An 18,423-nucleotide genomic window follows, 5' to 3' on the forward strand; every position below is an offset into this window, starting at 1 on the left:
TATATAAGGCGCTAGAAGCGCAAGTGAGATGAATAAGCACGAGACTGGAAGGTGGAGAAAGAGAAGATAAGAGAGACGGTAAGATACGTGGTCGGGAAGAGAGCGAGTTCGGCTTGTCGCGGTGAAGGATCCGCGAGTAGAAGCGAACGAAAGACACGACCGAGAGGGAGTGAGAGAGGCAAAACGGCCGAGTAAGAGAGGGAAAAAGAGAGAGAGAAAGACAGAACAGCGGCGCATGCCGTAGCCGCGGCCCCCGACTCGCTCTAAACTTGTGCGCGGAGAGTGCCCCGTGTCGGTCGAATTTTAATGGCGGCTGATTCCGACTCCGCCGTTTGCGGTGTTGTGTTGTGAAGTGACGTACGACGGCCGGCGCTCGCACGGCGCCGACGTATGGTATCGACGCGGCAGCGGGGCGACGCGATCGCGGATCATCCGGCAGCGATTCCCGGGCGGTGCTGCTGCTGTGCTGTGCATGCGACGGTGGCCACAGCGGCGGCGGTGGTGACAGTGGCGGCGGCTGCGGCGACTACGGTGACGGCCCGTTCGTGGTGGCGACCAGTGCCTGTCTGCGTGAGCCGGGACGGACTTCCTCGATCATCCGCGCGACTATGCCGCACATTCGCGATGTGCCATAGCGACCGCGCTGTGCTACCAGCATTCTTGCAGTGTACATCCGTCGCAGCGTGCGAGTCCCGCCCGAGACTCTCTTTCGCGCGAGCAAGGTAAATTTCTCTCTCTCTCTCTCTCTCTTTGGCAGTCCGAGAAGAGCGCGCGGTGGCGGCCCTGGCGCCGCGCGTCTCCATCCGATGTGTGGCTACTCGCTCGCTCGCTCGAGGGGTATTGCGCGTCGCGTCCGCGAGTTGCTCTTTCTCTCTCTGTACGCGCCGACGAGTTGTTACTTTTTCCTTTTCTTTTTCATTCGTTCCTGCCGATTTTTCTTTGCGTTAATGCTCGGTCACGCTTGCGATTTGTTCATTCGTTTCGTAGCGGCCGTGTTTTGGTAGGCGGTGTATTGTGACGGGATATGTGAGAGGGTAAGAGAGAGAGAGAGAGAGTGAGAGGGGGAGACGGACGGTAGAAGGTATCCTTGCCTTTGTGCGAAGACAGTGGCCTTAGCTGTCAAGTGCAGCTACGCTCTGGTCACGCTAATGAAGGGCGGTGCGTGCTGTGCGATGCGTGCCGCCCGAAATGCGTGGAGCCATCTGCCATCGGCCTCTCATCGCAGCGTTGTGCTTCTTTATTGTTAGGAGGTGCTCGGTGAGCCCTTATTTACGTTCTCGATGGTCGCCAATGAGAGAGAGAGAGAGAGAAAAAAAAAGAAAGAAATTTCTCGACGGAAACGCGCGACGCCGTGTTATACTCGTGTCACACGACAGGCACATCTGACATTTTAACATACACATTTTGACATAACAAAGTACTTCATGTAACATTCTGTGCTCGCGAGTGAGACGTAGCCTTTCCTCGGTGCATCGCGTGTAAATCTCGCCAAGATCGTTCTTGTACATTTTTTTTCTAGTCCTACGTAAATGCAATTTTATTCGGTTACTTTGGTATTTGATTTAATTATTGAAGCCGCTCAAGGAAATGAAAAATAAACACAATTTCAAACAACAATGGAAATTAATGTGATAAGATTTGTGGGTGTGAAGAAACAACTGCAAAGTTAATACATGCGGTCATGCATGCTATTTATGTGTGAAGCTTTCAGCAGGTTAAAGACACCTGGTCTCACTGTTGAGGAATTGTGGATTGATCATATTGGAAGAAAACTCATGCTAAAAATCCTTGCATGCTATTTTCAAGTAAAAAAAGGATAGGAGAGGAAGAAAGGATTGTATAAAAATACATTTGAAATCACTTCAGTTGTAAAATGCTTTGTTCCTATCCTATTCCTTTCCTTTGATGGTCAACAAGTAGTCTTAAAAGTAACATCAATTTTCCTGCTTGACTTATCTTTTTTCATAATCTTTCTTTTGTTCTTCATTCATTTTATGAGTATTTATTAGGTCTGTTTGTTTTTGAAGAACTTTTAAACTAGTGCATGCTAGTGCAAGAAGTTAGAGTGAAAGAAAATATATTTGTTTCACTCTGGTTTATTGCATTAGTGCAGAAGTATGCTCAAGTGATTTGAAGTGTTCCTTCATGCAAATATCTTTTTATTTGAAAATAACACAAGAATTTTTAGCATGTATTTTTTTGCTTCAAAGTATTGATTATGAATTTCTTTACTTAATTTTACTTATCAATTATGTAACTTTTCCCCAAGTATGCAATTATGTAATTTTGCAGTATTCGGAGTTGATCATATAGAAAAAAGAGCACTCTTTTTGGAAATACTTGTATTTTTGGCATGTGAAATTTCCAAATGTGATTTCATAGCGTTAAACAAAAGTGATATATTTACAACTATATATTTTGTATGATTCAACAAAGAAAAATATATTTTTATTATTTCAAAATAATTTTCATAAATGGAAAGCACAAAATATTGGATTATGGAGAATATTATGTTCTTAAATGTCGGAAGAAAATATTATCAAATTAATCATATTTTATACTTCTTATGGAACTATTATAATATTCAAATAAAATTATATTATTATAATAATATTCAATAATAAAATTATTGAAAATCAAGATTTTGAAATTCTTCTAACAGAATTATATATCGTTGCTCATACATGGAACAATGATTCTTAATGGTTGAGTATATTGGTTTTGAGTGAACACATTTTTTCTGCATATCAATTTTTTCTTCCAATGTAAATTCATGAAAAGTGAATGTTTGTAGATTTTTCATGCTAGATTCATAATTGATGTCGATCCAATTGTAGCAATGGGGTCAGGAGCCTTGAGAAACTTTCCAAGTAATTGATTGTCACATTCGTGGTGTTTCAGGGGTACCAGACCATGATTGACATGTCGGTGCCTGGACTCAAGCATAGCTGGTAGTACTGCATTAATACTGGCTCGCTACCAGCAGGGCACACACCCTGACCGTACCTTTTGCATTTCCTACCCTCGACCTGCACACGCACTGACGCACACGCGTAGCGTGTGCGCACGTGCTTTGTCAGCTGCCGCGTACACACCATGAAATTCCTGGGACTTACGTCATCTCCCAAATCAAGCACAGTGAGATCCCCACAAGTGCTGCTGCCACTCTCTCATCGATTGTCTTTCTCATCCATGTCCATTGCCACATGGTTCCTGGTTATACTGGCAACTGCAGCAATAGACACCCCAGCCAGCACAGTCCCACCGATACAAGACAATAGATCTCCTCATATAGTAGCGCAGTTTCCTGCAGGGAATGGACAGCGATATGAGCATTTTCCCTTGGACGCCAACACTACCAGAGAAGGGGCTCTAAGATTCAATCACCTTGCCATAGATCCTTCTACTGGCAGGCTCTATGCAGGGGCGATCAACAGGCTCTTTCAGCTTGACTCGAGTCTCAAGCTGGAGGAATATGTCTCGACAGGTCAGTCCCTTTCTTTTGCTTATGGATATCGAAATTGTGACACAAGTGAAATAATAAACGATTCTTTCTTCCAGGACCAAGACTGGATAATCCTCAATGTCATGCAACAGGTTGCATGTCAAGAGACATAACAACTTCTCTGATGGATAATGTGAACAAATTGCTAATCGCCGATCTCGAGTCGCAGACAATAGTCGCCTGTGGCTCTCTTCTTCAAGGTGCTTGCGAAAAGTACAAAATGTCTAACATATCCATTAAACCGGAATTCGTCCCGCTCAGCGTGGCTGCCAACGACGAAAACTCCTCCACGTACGCCTTCATCGGGCCCGAGAAATATAATCCGTGGGGACAGACGAATATACTCTATGTGGGCACGACGTTCACTAACAAAGGAGATTACCGTCATGACGTGCCGGCAATTTCCAGCAGGAATCTTGATACTCTGGAATTCGCCGAGTATACGTTCAACAAGCAGTCGATCGTATATATCGACGTCAAATATCGGGATCACTTCTTAGTGAAGTATGTGTACGGTTTCAATGCGAGTGACTACGCGTACTTCGTCCTGGTGCAGAAGCAGTCATACCTGCCTGAGCAAGAGGAACTGGGATACATCTCCAGGTTGGCGCGCAGTTGTATCAGCGATCCGAACTACGACAGCTACACGGAAGTGACGTTGCAATGTACGGTAGATATGGGAGACGGGAAGCAACATTATTACAACTTAGTGCAAGACGCAAAGGTCGCGGCGGCTGGCAGCGACTTGGCCATGCAACTCGGCATTTCTGTTGGCGATCCTATATTTGTCTCTGTGTTCTCACCTAGTAGAGGCATCACGAACGAACCGCTATCGCGCTCCGCGGTCTGCGTCTACAGTCTGCAAGATATCGAGACCAAGTTCAACGAAAATATCCACATGTGTTTTAATGGCAGCATAAAGTATCGGAATATGGGTTACGTCAGCGGTCCTATACAAGATGGAAAGTGTCCAACTGCTGGGGTGAGTAAACGACTATTGAATTTACGTGAACGTCGATAAGGAACTTATATAGGATGGACCATATAACTTGATCACCTAATTATTTTCGTTTCTACATTGGATCACTTCAAATTATTATTATTTTTTTAATACTTTCACAGGGGCCTATGAATTGATGTTTTTTTCCGGTATGTTTTTTATGAACTTTCCGAGATCATTATAAATTTTTAAAATAGGGTCCCGATTTCTCTAACACAAATAAATTCTTCTGATCATTTTACGTATAATTTTATCCCAATTATATACAGAGAATGATTAGAGAAATTGATTATTGATGTTAGAAGACTTATATGATTTTATTAAAAAATTTAAGATGACTTTGAAAACTTTGTAAAAAAGAAAAAAGCGTCAATTCGTAGACCATTTTGAAATAAAATTAAAAAAAAATTGAATTGTGGTTCTGTAGAAACAGATATAATTAAGATAATCAGGCTTGCGTCCACTCTGTATAGATTATTTAAGATTTATTAGATTTATGCTACATACCTACATTTGTAACATTTTTTTGATACATTAGTTGTTATTTTTTACTGTGCAGACTACAGGAAATATTCTGAATTTCTGTGAGGTCGGATTGAAGATTTCGGGTGTATCGCCGATCACGGGCCAAGCTATCTTGCATTTTCCCGACACGTTTATCACTTCTGTGACCGTTGCCAATACCGAGAGTCACACTGTGGCGTTTTTCGGCACGAATGACGGCATCCTCGAAAAGGTTTTATTATCCGGAACCGAAGCGTTCGTCTATGAAAGCGTTACGATTGACAAGGGACGAAAATTGTTGCCGGATACATTGATCTCACCTGATGGCGAATATATCTACGTATTATCCGCTTCGAAAATATCGAAAGTCAAAGTGGAACATTGCAGTGGTTATACAAATTGCAGCAGTTGTCTCGACGCGAAAGATCCTTACTGCGGTTGGTGTTCTCTGGAGAAAAGGTAAACTGGATTAGTTTATATTGAATTGTATATTTTTGTACATTTATATATGGAAAATAGTTCGGCTCGTATAACTGATTTTCCGTTGTCTGGGAATCATAGACAAAAATTAAATTATAGGAACAAAAAAATTCCTGTTGGAAATTGTATTCAGTCAATTGTTCTCAATTATCTGAATTCAGTTTTAGTGTAGGCCAATGTTTTCAGTCGCGATAACAGAGATATCGTTTCTCGTTACTGAGTTTTTGTCTCACACCCATCCTGTTACATACAGATAAAAGAATTCCGTTAATGTAACAGAATTTCCCGTTGCCTGGTAAGAATAGAGATTAGATGAAAAACTAGGTTGTAGGAACAAAAAGATTTCGTCCTACGAGTTTTCCATTCAGCCAGTTGTTCTTAATTACTGCAACAAAATCTTAATACAGCTGAAGGCCCAGACAAATGTTTTCGGTTGCAGTAATAGATATATCATTTCTCATTGACGAATTTTCATCTGGTCTATTCAGTTGTACAAACTGAGATTTTCTTTCCGTGCACAAATTAAAATTTATTTTCGTATATAAACATCATTTTTCGGTAAATATCACTAACACATTAAAAAGAAAGATAATATATAATGTATATATTATATATACACACACATATATTACATTACATGTTATACTTACTACATTATACGTTACTTATCACATTATATGTTATAATTACATAATATATAATGATTTAAAATTTTATATATTATATATGTAATTATACATACATATATATATATATATATATATATATATATATATATATATATATATATATATAAAATTTTACTACAGGTGTACAGTAAGAGGAGACTGTCAGAAAGCGAGTCACAGCAGTCCGCGATGGCTGTCGTTAGGCACAGGTCAACAGTGCATCGATTTCGAACAAGTTCTACCTGATCGTATGCCCATTAATCAGATGACTACGGTACAGTTAACAATTAGAACTCTGCCCGAGTTGCCGCTGGGCGCTAATTACAAGTGCGTTTTTGGTAACGCCGAGCCGATAGACGCGTTGATGACCGGCTTCGGACTGTCCTGTCCTACACCACCTGTTATGGAAAGACCCAGCATTCCGGAAGGCGTTGATCACGCACTCGTGCCATTATCCGTGCGGTCCAGCGAGACGAACAAGGATTTTGTCTCGCGCAACTTTGCATTCTTCGATTGTTCAAGACACACCGTTTGCACTGAATGTGTCAAGTCACAGTGGGCATGTAGTTGGTGTGTCTACGACAACAAGTGCACCCACAACACCAGCTGTCAGGGTATTATATCAGGGGAAAATGTAAGTGTTCTACGCACGAATTTATTTAATTAAATATAATGTTTATATTTAATTACATACATATATAAGCGTCTTGTGCGCGAATTTAGTTTATTATTATTACTATTATGATTAAAGTGTTATTTAATCAACGCTCTAAGACATATTTCTTCAATCATAGATCGCACTAGTGCATTTATAAAAATATAATATTTTACAATTTATATTTAAGAAGTGTGAACACACGTATATGAAACGTAATTGTCTTATGAATATAAATAAAAATTAAAAAATAAATAAGTATAAATTATGACTAAAGATATGTGTGAACTATCCGAATCTGAACTATTTGAAAATTTCAAATTGCTGAAATTTAAATACAGATCTTGTAAATTAGCAATTTTTTAGAAAGTCACCTTTCTCACTAATGAGCAAGAGTGAGCAGAACATATTTGAACCTCCCTATTTGCCGCGTGTATTAAGAGAAATCAAATCATTAGAAAGAAATAGTGGAGTTATATAAATATTGGGATAATCGAAATATTGATTCACCGCATTACAAGTCCGGAAAAATATTCAACGCGTACGTTATATATTCAGACGTTTTTATTTTCCTATGGTTTGAAATTATTCATAATAATATTCAACGACTAGCTTTTATAGAGAAATTGTCATTGTCAATGTTGTTAAATAAAAATTAGATTTCAAGGGTTTGATCAAAATGGAAATTCGTCGATTCGATTTGGCGCGAGAAATTCTTGACGCATATCTCTGGTTATAAACTATAATAAAAAGTGTTTCTTCCTTCCAGCAAAATCAAGCCAATCTCGCTGCGCACGGTGCGCAGTATTGTCCACGATTCGTGGAACGTAAAGAGCCGTTGATGCTACCGAACAGCGTGCCCAAGGAGATCGTGCTGGAGGTGGAGAACTTGCCGCATCCACAGGTGGGTCACAGTGGATTCCAGTGTATCGTCAGCATTGAGGGCGCCAATCTGAAGGTGCAGGCTCGCGTGGATAGCAGCCGTTCTATAGTGTGTGACAAGACCGTCTACTCGTACGAGGCGGTTACCGGGGAGTATGAGGCCGAAGTGACAGTCGTTTGGAACACTAATCACCACGTGGACAAAACTACGATCATTCTGTATAAGTGCGAGGTGCTGGGCTCGCATCGCGAGCACGCGGACTGTTCTCTGTGCGTAACGCGGGATGCTCGTTTCGAGTGCACTTGGTGCGCGAACAGTTGTGTGTACAGGCACTCGTGTCTACAGTCGCCGTTCACCGAATGCCCAAAGCCCAGGATAGACATGATCAAACCGCTGAGTGGGCCGATTGAGGGCGGTACGCTGGTGACGATCGAGGGTAGTAATCTCGGGTTGAAAGAGAGCGACGTGGAGGGTAAGATACACATTGGCAACACACCGTGCACCTTGGTAGACTACGAAGTGTCTGTGCGTATCGTCTGCCGTACCGGTCGGCACGAGGCCACGGACGCGGCCTCTGTCGTTGTCGGGAACGACGCTGGCTACACGGAGAGCGCGGTGCTATTCAACTATAAAGACATACGTCTCTCGGGAGTGCATCCGTCGGTTGGGCCGCAAAGCGGCGGCACGCAATTAGCTATCACCGGTAAGTACTTGAACATCGGCAGCACTATATCGGCGTACCTAGACGAGTTGCCGTGCCATGTGAACGCGACTCAAGCGAGCAGCACGAGATTGACCTGCGTGACCAGCAGGTCAGGTCATGTTAGACGGATTCACAAGCTGACGTTAAGCATCGACGGCGCAAACCGCACCCTCGTGGGCAATCCGTATAATTACACTCACGATCCAACTATCATGGAGATCAAGCCGTTAAGAAGCTTCGCTTCGGGCGGTCGCATGATCACCGTGCACGGTACGTACTTGGATACCATTCAAAAGCCGGAGATGGAAGTTTATTTCGACAACGAACCGCTGCCAGTGAACAGAACCGTCTGCACCGTCTTAAATCCTACGCAAATGGAGTGTCCGAGTCCGAGCGTCGCTAAAAGATTCACCTCGATCCGACGCAGCGAACGTTCGGTGGTCAATACCCAAGCACCTCAGTCATTGAGACTGAAAGAGTCTCAGCTTTCTCTTAAGATCGCCTTTATCATGGATAACGTGGAGAGCGTAAGGGATCTGGAGAAGCACTTCCCACAGAGCCTGCGCATCCGACTGCTCTACGTCGACGACCCGAAATTCTTCCCGTTTCCGCGCAATATCAAGCTATATAAAGGTGACACTTTGGTGATCGAAGGTGAGAATCTCAACTACGCCAGCGACGAATCCGATGTGAACGTCACTGTCGGTACTATGCCCTGCAATGTTACTTCGCTTGCGTTTACACAACTTGTTTGCACGCCGCCGGATCAACAACCCGCCGACACAGACGAACTCGGGATCAAGACTGAGAGCGGACTGCCGTTGGTGGTGGTGCGAGTCGGCCGCAGTCTCCGTTTTCCTATCGGCTATCTGCGCTACGAGGTCATCAAGTCCTATCCGATTCCGCCGGAGGCAATCGCGGGCATCGCCGCCGGCACCTTCGGCCTCATATTTTTGTTCGTGCTGGTACTAGTGATCTATCGCAGGAAGAGCACGCAGGCGGAGCGGGAATACAAGCGAATACAGATACAGATGGATACACTTGAGAGTAACGTGCGCATGGAATGCAAGCAGGCGTTTGCGGAGTTGCAGACGGATATGACCGACCTGACCGCGGATCTGGAGTCGTCCGGCATACCTACCTTGGATCACAAGAGTTACATCATGAAAGTGTTCTTCCCCGGTGTGATAGATCATCCTATATTGAACGATCCGCGTTCGCGTAGCAACGTCTCGCGAACGAATTACGACGCGGCGATGATACAGTTCGAGCAGCTCGTCAACAACAAGTACTTTGTTCTGACTTTCATCGAGACCCTGGAGGCGCAGAAGGACTTTAATATTAGGGACAAGGTGAACGTTGCTTCCTTACTCATGGTCGTTTTGATGGGTAAGATGGAGTACGCCACCGACATACTCATGAATCTCTTATTGAGACTGATCGACAAAGCGGTGAACACGAAGCACCCACAGCTTATGTTAAGGAGAACGGAATCTGTGGTGGAGAAAATGCTTACGAATTGGATGGCGCTCTGCATGTACAACTACCTGAAAGATTACGCCGGCTCATCTCTATTCTTACTGTTCAAAGCGATCAAGCATCAGATAGAGAAAGGGCCAGTAGACGTGATAACACATGACGCTAGATACTCACTCTCAGAGGAGAGGCTCCTACGGGAGCAGATCGAGCACACGATCGTCACGCTGCATGTCGTGCAGGACGATCTCGATGAGAAGATACAGTGCAAGGTTCTAGATTGTGATACGATAAGTCAAGTAAAGTCGAAAATCCTCGACGCGCTGTACAAGAATACCCCGTTTTCGGTGAGGCCGTCCGTACACGACGTCGATTTGGAGTGGAGGCATGGTCGCGGCGGTCACTTGACGCTGCAGGACGAGGATCTTACGACCAAGTGTTGCGGCGAGTGGAAGAAGATTAACACGTTGGCGCACTACGGCGTCAAAGAATCCGCGGTGATGTCGTTGATTCCTCGGCAGAACGACGGTTTCTCGGTTGCTTGCAAGCCGCCCTGCCACAACTGCAAGCCCTCGCATTATCATCATCAGCAACAGCAGCAACAGCAGCAGCAGCAGCCGATTCATCATCATCATCCGCACCACCATCACTTACATCGACACTCGAATCACTGTTCGTCCACGCATCTTCCATCCACGCCCAATCACGGCTTGATCAGTCCTGTGATGTATAATCATCCCGTGAGCGGTCTGTACTACGATTCTCAGCACTCGCCGCCGATTATAACCGCGAATGGCGACGTTGAGAGCGGTCACGGCGGCAATCAACGGCTGTACCACTTGGTAAGGCCCATCGAAGAGGTGCACTATCCGCCCGGCTTAGGTTTCACCGGTAGCAGTAAGCATCACCATCCCGAGCGTACGCACAAGGCGATCCCGGAGATCTTTCTCACGCGACTGCTCTCGACGAAGGGCACTGTACAGAAGTTCGTTGACGATTTTTTAAACACCATATTGACCGCCAACGAGGCGCTACCGAGCGCGGTTAAGTGGCTGTTCGATCTCTTGGACGAAGCTGCGAAACAGCATAGCATCATCGACCCGGAGGTGCCGCATGCGTGGAAGTCTAATAGCCTGCCGCTCAGATTTTGGGTTAATTTCATTAAGAATCCAGACTTCATGTTCGACATCAACAAGTCTACAACGGTGGACTCGAGTCTGTCTGTGATCGCGCAGACGTTCATGGACTCATGTTCGATGACGGAACACAGACTGGGCAAGGACTCGCCGTCTAATAAGCTGCTCTTTGCCAAGGACATACCGCACTATCGCGAGAAAGTGGGTCGATTTTACACGGACGTGCAAAGATTGCCGCAGATCACCGACCAGGAAATGTCCAGTGCCATGCAGCAGCTGAGCGCGTCACACGCCAACGAGTTCGACGTAATCGCAGCGCTGAAGGAGCTCTACATCTATGTCAGCAAGTATTACGAACAAGTGAGTGTGATTCCCCGACCCGTCTATTTCTCTCTTCTCCTCTTGACTATTATCCGCGCGTTTTCGTACGATATCATCGTTAACTTGGGTGCGAGATAGGCGATTATTATCCTCACATAACATTCTTTTCAGATCCTAGAGGCCTTGGAGACAGATGCGGGCTGTCGCAAACTACACCTAGCTCATAGACTAGAAAATGTAGCGTGCACGCTCGAGGGAGAAGAGACCAGTGCCTGCTGACATACCCTCCTCACTTCCATCCCAGGACCCGTCAACCTCTCCAGAAACACTGACTAGTGCCTCCACTTCATGCATCAGATACACCTCGTTACATATGTACAAATATACACATACACACCATGTGAATAACAACGCCGTAAAATACACGCGATTTCGTTAGGGCTAGTCAGGCGATAGGTCACGGGATTAGACAGTCCTCGTGGTTAGTATTTACGTCTTTACGTGTTGGCCATACCGAAATACGCTTGTAAACATGTATGGATATTGGTAGGCAATGTACGCGTCTCTGATCCTTAAATTATCACGCTAGACGAACGCCTGTTGAATCTCTCTAGAAAACAAAGTATTTATATATATATCTATATCTATATATATCTCTCTATATGCGCGAATCGCATTAAAGTGGAGTAAATCTCGAGTGTAAGGTATCTCTCTCGCGAACGATTTATTGTTATCGTAGTATAAATAAGCTATTAAGTTGTCTTATAGGTATTAAATTATTTCGACTTTCTTGCTACGTTCTATTTCTTCTTATCGCGACGTTGTTGCGTGTACAACGTGGTCGTGTTTCTTTGTCGAGTCTTGTTTGAGGATCTGAGACGTGGATCGGTGCAAATACTTATTAGGGAAGAAATTTAAACTGTAAATTTATGGCCGATCTGATATCTATACGTGTATACGTAAATACGGAAAATACATAAAGTAAAGTAACATGTCTCTAATGGTAAGTGAAAGAAAAAGCCATAGTGTCCACCAGACTGTCTGTACGGACAACGTACGGCAGCGAGTAGTCTGTGATCCGAGCACGAGTGGCTATGCCTACTATCTTCATTATGATATATATATATATATATATATAAATATAATTATTAATATGTTATATATATTATATATACATGAAAAAAAGAGTAATATGCCGTTTAGGGGACCCAGCTTCTGTGACTTTGTCTCTTACATATTTTATCAAAGACGTTGTCCTAAATAATATTTAAAAAATTTTAGTCGTCGCTCATTGTTTATTAAAAAGTCATTAACAATTAAAGTTCTATGAATAGAACGTAATTCTTCGATACCGTATGCATTTAATAAGTCTAAAAAGTACATTTTTGGTAGGGAGGACTGGCTATATGACAATGACTAAAAGTAATAACATTGAGCAAAATTTACCAAATAACAATATTTTACATATTTTATTAAAAGAATCGAAACAGAGAAATAAGTTTCGAAATACTGTGAATATACTTGTATATAGCACGTGTATAGTACGTGTTGACTCCTCAAATATGTACACGGTGTCAAAAAATTACGTTCCATTTACAAAAATTCTTTTGTAAATAATTTTTTAATAAACAATGAGCAACGGTTAAAACTTCTTGAATATTATTCAGGACGATGTCCTTGATAATATATGTAAGAGGCAAAGTCATCGGGGCTGGGTCTCCCAAACAGCATAATTACCGAAAAAAGTATATATAAAGCAAAGAATCATGCAACACACCTCCACGGATTGTAGTGAGCTAGTTAGAGAGGGACTATATGTATTATAAGTTGGGTGGGGGGTTAACGTACCCTCGTCAGAGACAGAGTAAGAGATAATATTAAATTAAGGCAATTAAAAAATAACGTTAAAAGAAAATTTAAGAGTTAAAAAATTATAAGAGCAGCTCAGTCTACTCTAGGCCTACTCTACGTATGTCGTGTACGCGCGAAGAAAATTATTTCTTTTATTTTTATTTTTTACATCTTGCTTTTCTCTGAGTCTCTCTGTATGCGTTATACACATTAATATACGAAGTGCTATTGCTCTTATGTTGGAGAAGAAACTTTATACAGCATCTAATAACTTTGTCGCCTTGTACGCATTATTATTATTATTATTATATTACCGGTTATTATTATTATTATTATTATTATTATTATTATTATTATTATTATTTCTTTATTGTCTGTATACATATAATTATTAATGCTGCCTATTAATTATGTTATTATTATGTTATTAGGTATAAATGCAAAACGGAACGGATCTTTTTTTTCATATCGTCGACACGAGAATATTATAGACTGTGTGGATTATTACTGAGGAGAGGGAGCAGTGGCGAGTTTTTTATTCGCCAAAATATTCTGGCCGAAGTTCATGCGCTATTATTATTATTAATATTATTGTAATAGGTGGTATGTATCGCAGACACTCGTCGTGGCACAACGACACGCAGTATTCTTTGAAATAACTTACGTACTTTTAGTTAATATAAGACTGGCAGAATCTCTTTTTATAACTCGCATTTATCTTTTCTTTTTTTTTTTTACAAACCTTTGGCAACTTTTTTTATAAGACCGTTGACAACTTATTTACGTTGCATAAGATGAACAAATGCGTGAACGTTTATATTCGGCGCGCACTGCCAAGGTTTTTCGTGCATTTTTACAACTGTCGATCTGTTGAGCCAATAGACTTCACTCATCGTTTAACTGAGAAACGACAGTCGATGAGAACGAATGAGTTATTTGACATAGGTCCAGGGAGGCTGGAGACGTGCTCATACTCTTGTACTTAATGCTAAATGCCATCGTGTAATTTCAATTATAATTCCAGGTCTCCAGGTTCCCCAATCACGACCATCAATAACCTATGTATCTCTCTTTCTCTATTGTATGTATATCGTATTTATTTATATTATGAGGGACAAAAATTTTTTGTAATGCGAATGTACGTCAATCTGTGCTGCGCAAAAGGTTTCTACACTCTATCTATGTATGTCTTTGTATTGAACTGTATAAATATGTCTTTGTGCGTATGTTGCTTTTGTGCAAGTATGTTTCTCAGTATGTGTGCCATCTGTCTCGACGCGGTAGAAGATTTGTTCGCTTTAGTGATTTAATCCTTCAAATAAACACGCGATATTTAACGCAATTGTCAACTGCGCGAGTTATACCTCGCGTGATTTCGAGTATCGCATACTTTTCGTAAGCTACGCACGATAACGTAACTTGATTTCTTTAACTTGATTTCTTGTAATATATGTAAGAAATATATATATATATTTCACGTACATATATGTAGTATTTTTCTCTCTCTCTTATGATACTATAATTTATATATATTATTTATAATGTGTATTTATATATATTACATGTGTGTACATATACATAATATATATTCGAATAATATATATAAATTATGGTCGCGAAGAGAGAAAGAGAGAACTCTTGATTGATGACGTCAAGAATAAGAAAATACATACTAAAAATTCTTGCAAAATATCTTGCTATTCATTGACGGTTGGAGCAAAATGAAAATGTTTAGGATATTTTATAGATCTGCTCGATTGATTGCAAGTGTCATTTTATTTCAACGTATTTTGTAAGAATTTTTATATATTTTCTTGTTTCGACGTTAAATCAAGATAACTGCGGTGAAGAAAGAGAAGCCTTAAAATCATGAAATTTGGAAACGAAATGATTTATCTCTTCAAAACTATCGGGAAACTAGATTTTGTCTCGATCAAAGATTCGTTATGAAACTGAAAAATCTCCTTGAATGGTTGATAATATATATATGTAAGATATTATTAATTTTTTAAATTAAATTTACTCCTGGAAAACAACCTCGTTGTTATCTTGACTCTTATACAAAGCGAACAAACTTAACACCGCTTGATGCAGTCTTCCCTGAATGAGATTAATCGAGAATTTCATTGTACCCTCCGAGCATTTTCATATTGATTATTATTGCGACACTTTGTACGTATTTTTTACACGCATAAAATTTTTACACACGCAACTATGCTATCGTTCGCGAAGGCGCACGGCGTTCTTTCGTCCGCGAACTCGTAACGTAACAATATTTATGTATATATCTTATCCGCAAAATATACAATTATATTACCGAAATTCGGCGTGTACAAAAGGAAGAAAATTTTGAAACACTCGTAATTAAGCTCTCCACGACGAAATCCGAATGTCCGAATGCCGAAGTCGCAAAATCCGCGTACAGGATAACGAAAGTATTATCATATCCACATAAATCGCGTGGCGATGGACGAGGCAAGGCTGCGTCCTGTCTCGCTCGTCCTGTGTTGAAAGTATACACACCTTTCGGTTTTTTTTTACAACGCTCTACGATGTAAGTTATACGATACTTTCATTTAATAAAACGGAAATGTATGAGAGATAATCGTGTACAGGTGTAAGCGTGCAGCGCGTGGAAAAGAGAATGATCGCGAGTCGCAACGTTATAAACTACTCAATCGACACAAGCACTGCCGTTAATGTTGTTTCAGAACTTGTGAAGAGAATACAACGATAGAGAAATTGTCCTAGCACTGAGTCCTGCAACACTCGAGACAACAAACGTCCTTTCGTGAGTTCAAAATGGAAAAATCGAATAGAAATACCTCTCGCACACCGTATTTTTTATTTTCTCTTTTATTGTCACTGCCATGTTTCGCATTTAAAAGCAAGGGCCGTCACCGAGCCATTAAGTTGCAAATTGCAGCAGCGTTTTTAATACTAATAGATACTTTGTACGTTTTCCCCCGTGGGCTGAAGCAAAAGAGGGGAGAAAAAGAAAGAGAAACTATAGAGAACGGTCGTTATACATACGTAAAAAGCTCTATACATATATAAATATAAATATATATATATATGTATATATATATATATATATATATATATATATATATATATATATATATAACTTTTATCTCGTATTCTGATCGCACGTTTGTCGCTAAATGCGGCCGTTTGTAACATGTAAGTTTTTTGCGCATACGACACACGCTATGTATGTTGTAATTAGAGTATAACTGTAGAGAAAGAGAGAGACTCCCTCCGAGCGCGCGAGGCGCGTTTTTAGCGTGAAATGTGCGGCAAGAATACGGCCGAGCGTTTCTTGCGTCTGAACAATTGTATCGTACACACAGATTGACGTACGTGAAAAATCACGCATGTGCACACATTCGCAATATATACATACACACATACACATCTTGTCGCTATTATATCGGGTGCCAATTGGCCTCCTGACGTTCTTTGTGAAATTCGGCCGGAAGTTATTCGCGCGCGAGCGAGATCTTTCTCTCTCTCTCTCTCTCTTCTCTCTCGCACGCGCGCGCGCGCGCGGCATGTAAAATATCAGATATATTTCGGGCAACGTGTTCGAGCGCAATCCGATAGAACCCAATATAGCGTCACACACTATACTTTATGAACGTATAAGTGCTCGTGACTCTGCCGCGTTATGTAAAGAGCGAGCGCGAGACCCCGAAAAGAACAAAAACAAAACGTCCCAGAGATTCTTCGTATTTGTGCACATTTATTTCTTCGTTTCTGCGCGCTCATGGGAAAACGACTTTTCCTTCCGTGTCGGCTCTTTCGCATATCGGGGACATGAAATAAAAATAAAAATCGCGGAAGAGGAAGCACGTCGAGTAAATGTTAGTGTAAAGAAGGGTATAGCGACGATTGAATATTAAATTGATTTGAAAGTCTTTCGCTCATAAATATTGAACGCGTGTTTCACATGTGAACAGAGTGTTGTTCAAGCGAGATTATGTCGGCGAGTAGGCGTGTACTCTTAAGCGGGGCGGGAGGGGAGGGGCAAAGAATTTGGAATCAATTTAATATCAACTTTTAATATTCACTTCTCTGTCATACATGTTCTGCGAGGTATTCGCAAAATCACAATTGGATGAAAATTGGACGCGGCAGAGTTCTCAGTGCAATTTGTACAGTCGAAAGTCGACTCCATCCATCTGAAAAGCTTGTCAATTCCGCATTCAACGTATGTAATTATAACGTAATGGACTGAGAGGTGATTTTCCGCGGCGGCCGTGGGGCGATTAATGTGTCATGCTTCGTAGTATAGATATAAATCTGAACATCGTGTCGAGTTAAGATTAAACTCTTTGTTAAGCTTCGAGAAAAGAAAAAAAAAGAAACACATGGATGGGGGGAACGATCCGAATTTTCCCCGTAAGAGGACATTTTTCTCTTGTATATTTTTGGTCGGGAAGCATCGTGGAGATGGTATCATTTATATCGTTGTTTCCACGAAGGTACAATTGGGCGGATGAATTAATTATAGAAAATTGTCGCCAGCAATAATCGACTAACATTGAGCAACAACGACGCGTCCCTGTTTCTGTTTGATTAGTCGAATTTGCAAACAGAATTTTGGAAATTAAGGGGAAAGAGGAAAACATTACGTTGCGTTGTTCCATTTCGACTGCCTCTAACATATGTTAAAACCCTTAAGTGTTCCTGATTTTTCGCCGCGGTCATCTTGATTCATGACGCGAGGAACAAGGAAATTCATGCCTAAAATTCCTGCAAGGTACCCTAGATAAAAACGCTGAACATAGCATGCAAACATTTAATATATATTTTTTGATGTTATTGAAACAGCACAACGTACTTAAAATGTGCTTGTCTTAGAACCCCTTTATTACGCTATAATTTTAATCCAAATATTTACTTACTATTACAATAATTCCGGATTAATTATGTTCTCTTTCCAAAATAAGTAGCAATTTTCATGGTATCAGATCATTTTTTATATAAATAATAAAATTCTTGCTCATTATAAGGACGCATCTTTACGTATTTATGATAGTCCTTAAGCAAATAATATATAAAAATGTGTTTATTTAGGACATCGAAATGAAAAGATACATAAAAAAATGACACAATCATAAAATTAACGTGATATGCAACCTTTCTTTTTAACGTACATTTCCTCATTATCTTGTCACGTTAATTTACGATTACTTATTGATTCTTAGAACAAAAGAAACGTTCGGGATATTTTAG

At 41.1% G+C, this 18,423-nt stretch overlaps 1 protein-coding gene across 3 annotated transcripts; it reads left to right on the plus strand.

Moving 5' to 3' along the window:
- Positions 1–3: 3 nt before the first annotated feature.
- On the plus strand, positions 4–17,033 carry LOC116847845 (plexin-B). 3 transcript variants are annotated; one of them, XR_004378831.1, is made up of 8 exons: positions 50–722; positions 2,902–3,487; positions 3,562–4,487; positions 5,065–5,468; positions 6,299–6,791; positions 7,582–11,370; positions 11,503–11,812; positions 13,614–17,033. XR_004378831.1 is itself a non-coding variant. In XM_032823282.1 (7 exons), exons 2-7 carry the CDS (start codon positions 3,097–3,099, stop codon positions 11,608–11,610), a joined length of 6,111 nt encoding a protein of 2,036 aa, XP_032679173.1. In that variant the 5' UTR covers positions 4–78; positions 2,902–3,096; the 3' UTR covers positions 11,611–17,033. The 3 variants fall into 3 exon arrangements, 2 of the variants coding, with proteins under 2 accessions (XP_032679173.1, XP_032679172.1); XM_032823282.1 differs by having other exon boundaries at positions 4–78; positions 11,503–17,033; XM_032823281.1 differs by having other exon boundaries at positions 11,503–17,033.
- The last annotated feature ends 1,390 nt before the right edge of the window (positions 17,034–18,423 follow it).

Source organism: Odontomachus brunneus, unplaced genomic scaffold (assembly GCF_010583005.1).
Source record: "Odontomachus brunneus isolate Ranch 3 - 2012 unplaced genomic scaffold, Obru_v1 Obru_scaffold_083, whole genome shotgun sequence".
Lineage (NCBI taxonomy): Eukaryota > Metazoa > Arthropoda > Insecta > Hymenoptera > Formicidae > Odontomachus > Odontomachus brunneus.

Coding starts and splice junctions, on each gene's coding strand:
- LOC116847845 (XM_032823282.1), top strand. CDS start 3,097: ATGAAATTCCTGGGACTTACGTCATCTCCCAAATCAAGCACAGTGAGA. Junction 4,488..5,064: donor GAAAGTGTCCAACTGCTGGG/GTGAGTAAACGA, acceptor TTTACTGTGCAG/ACTACAGGAAATATTCTGAA. Junction 11,371..11,502: donor TCAGCAAGTATTACGAACAA/GTGAGTGTGATT, acceptor CATTCTTTTCAG/ATCCTAGAGGCCTTGGAGAC.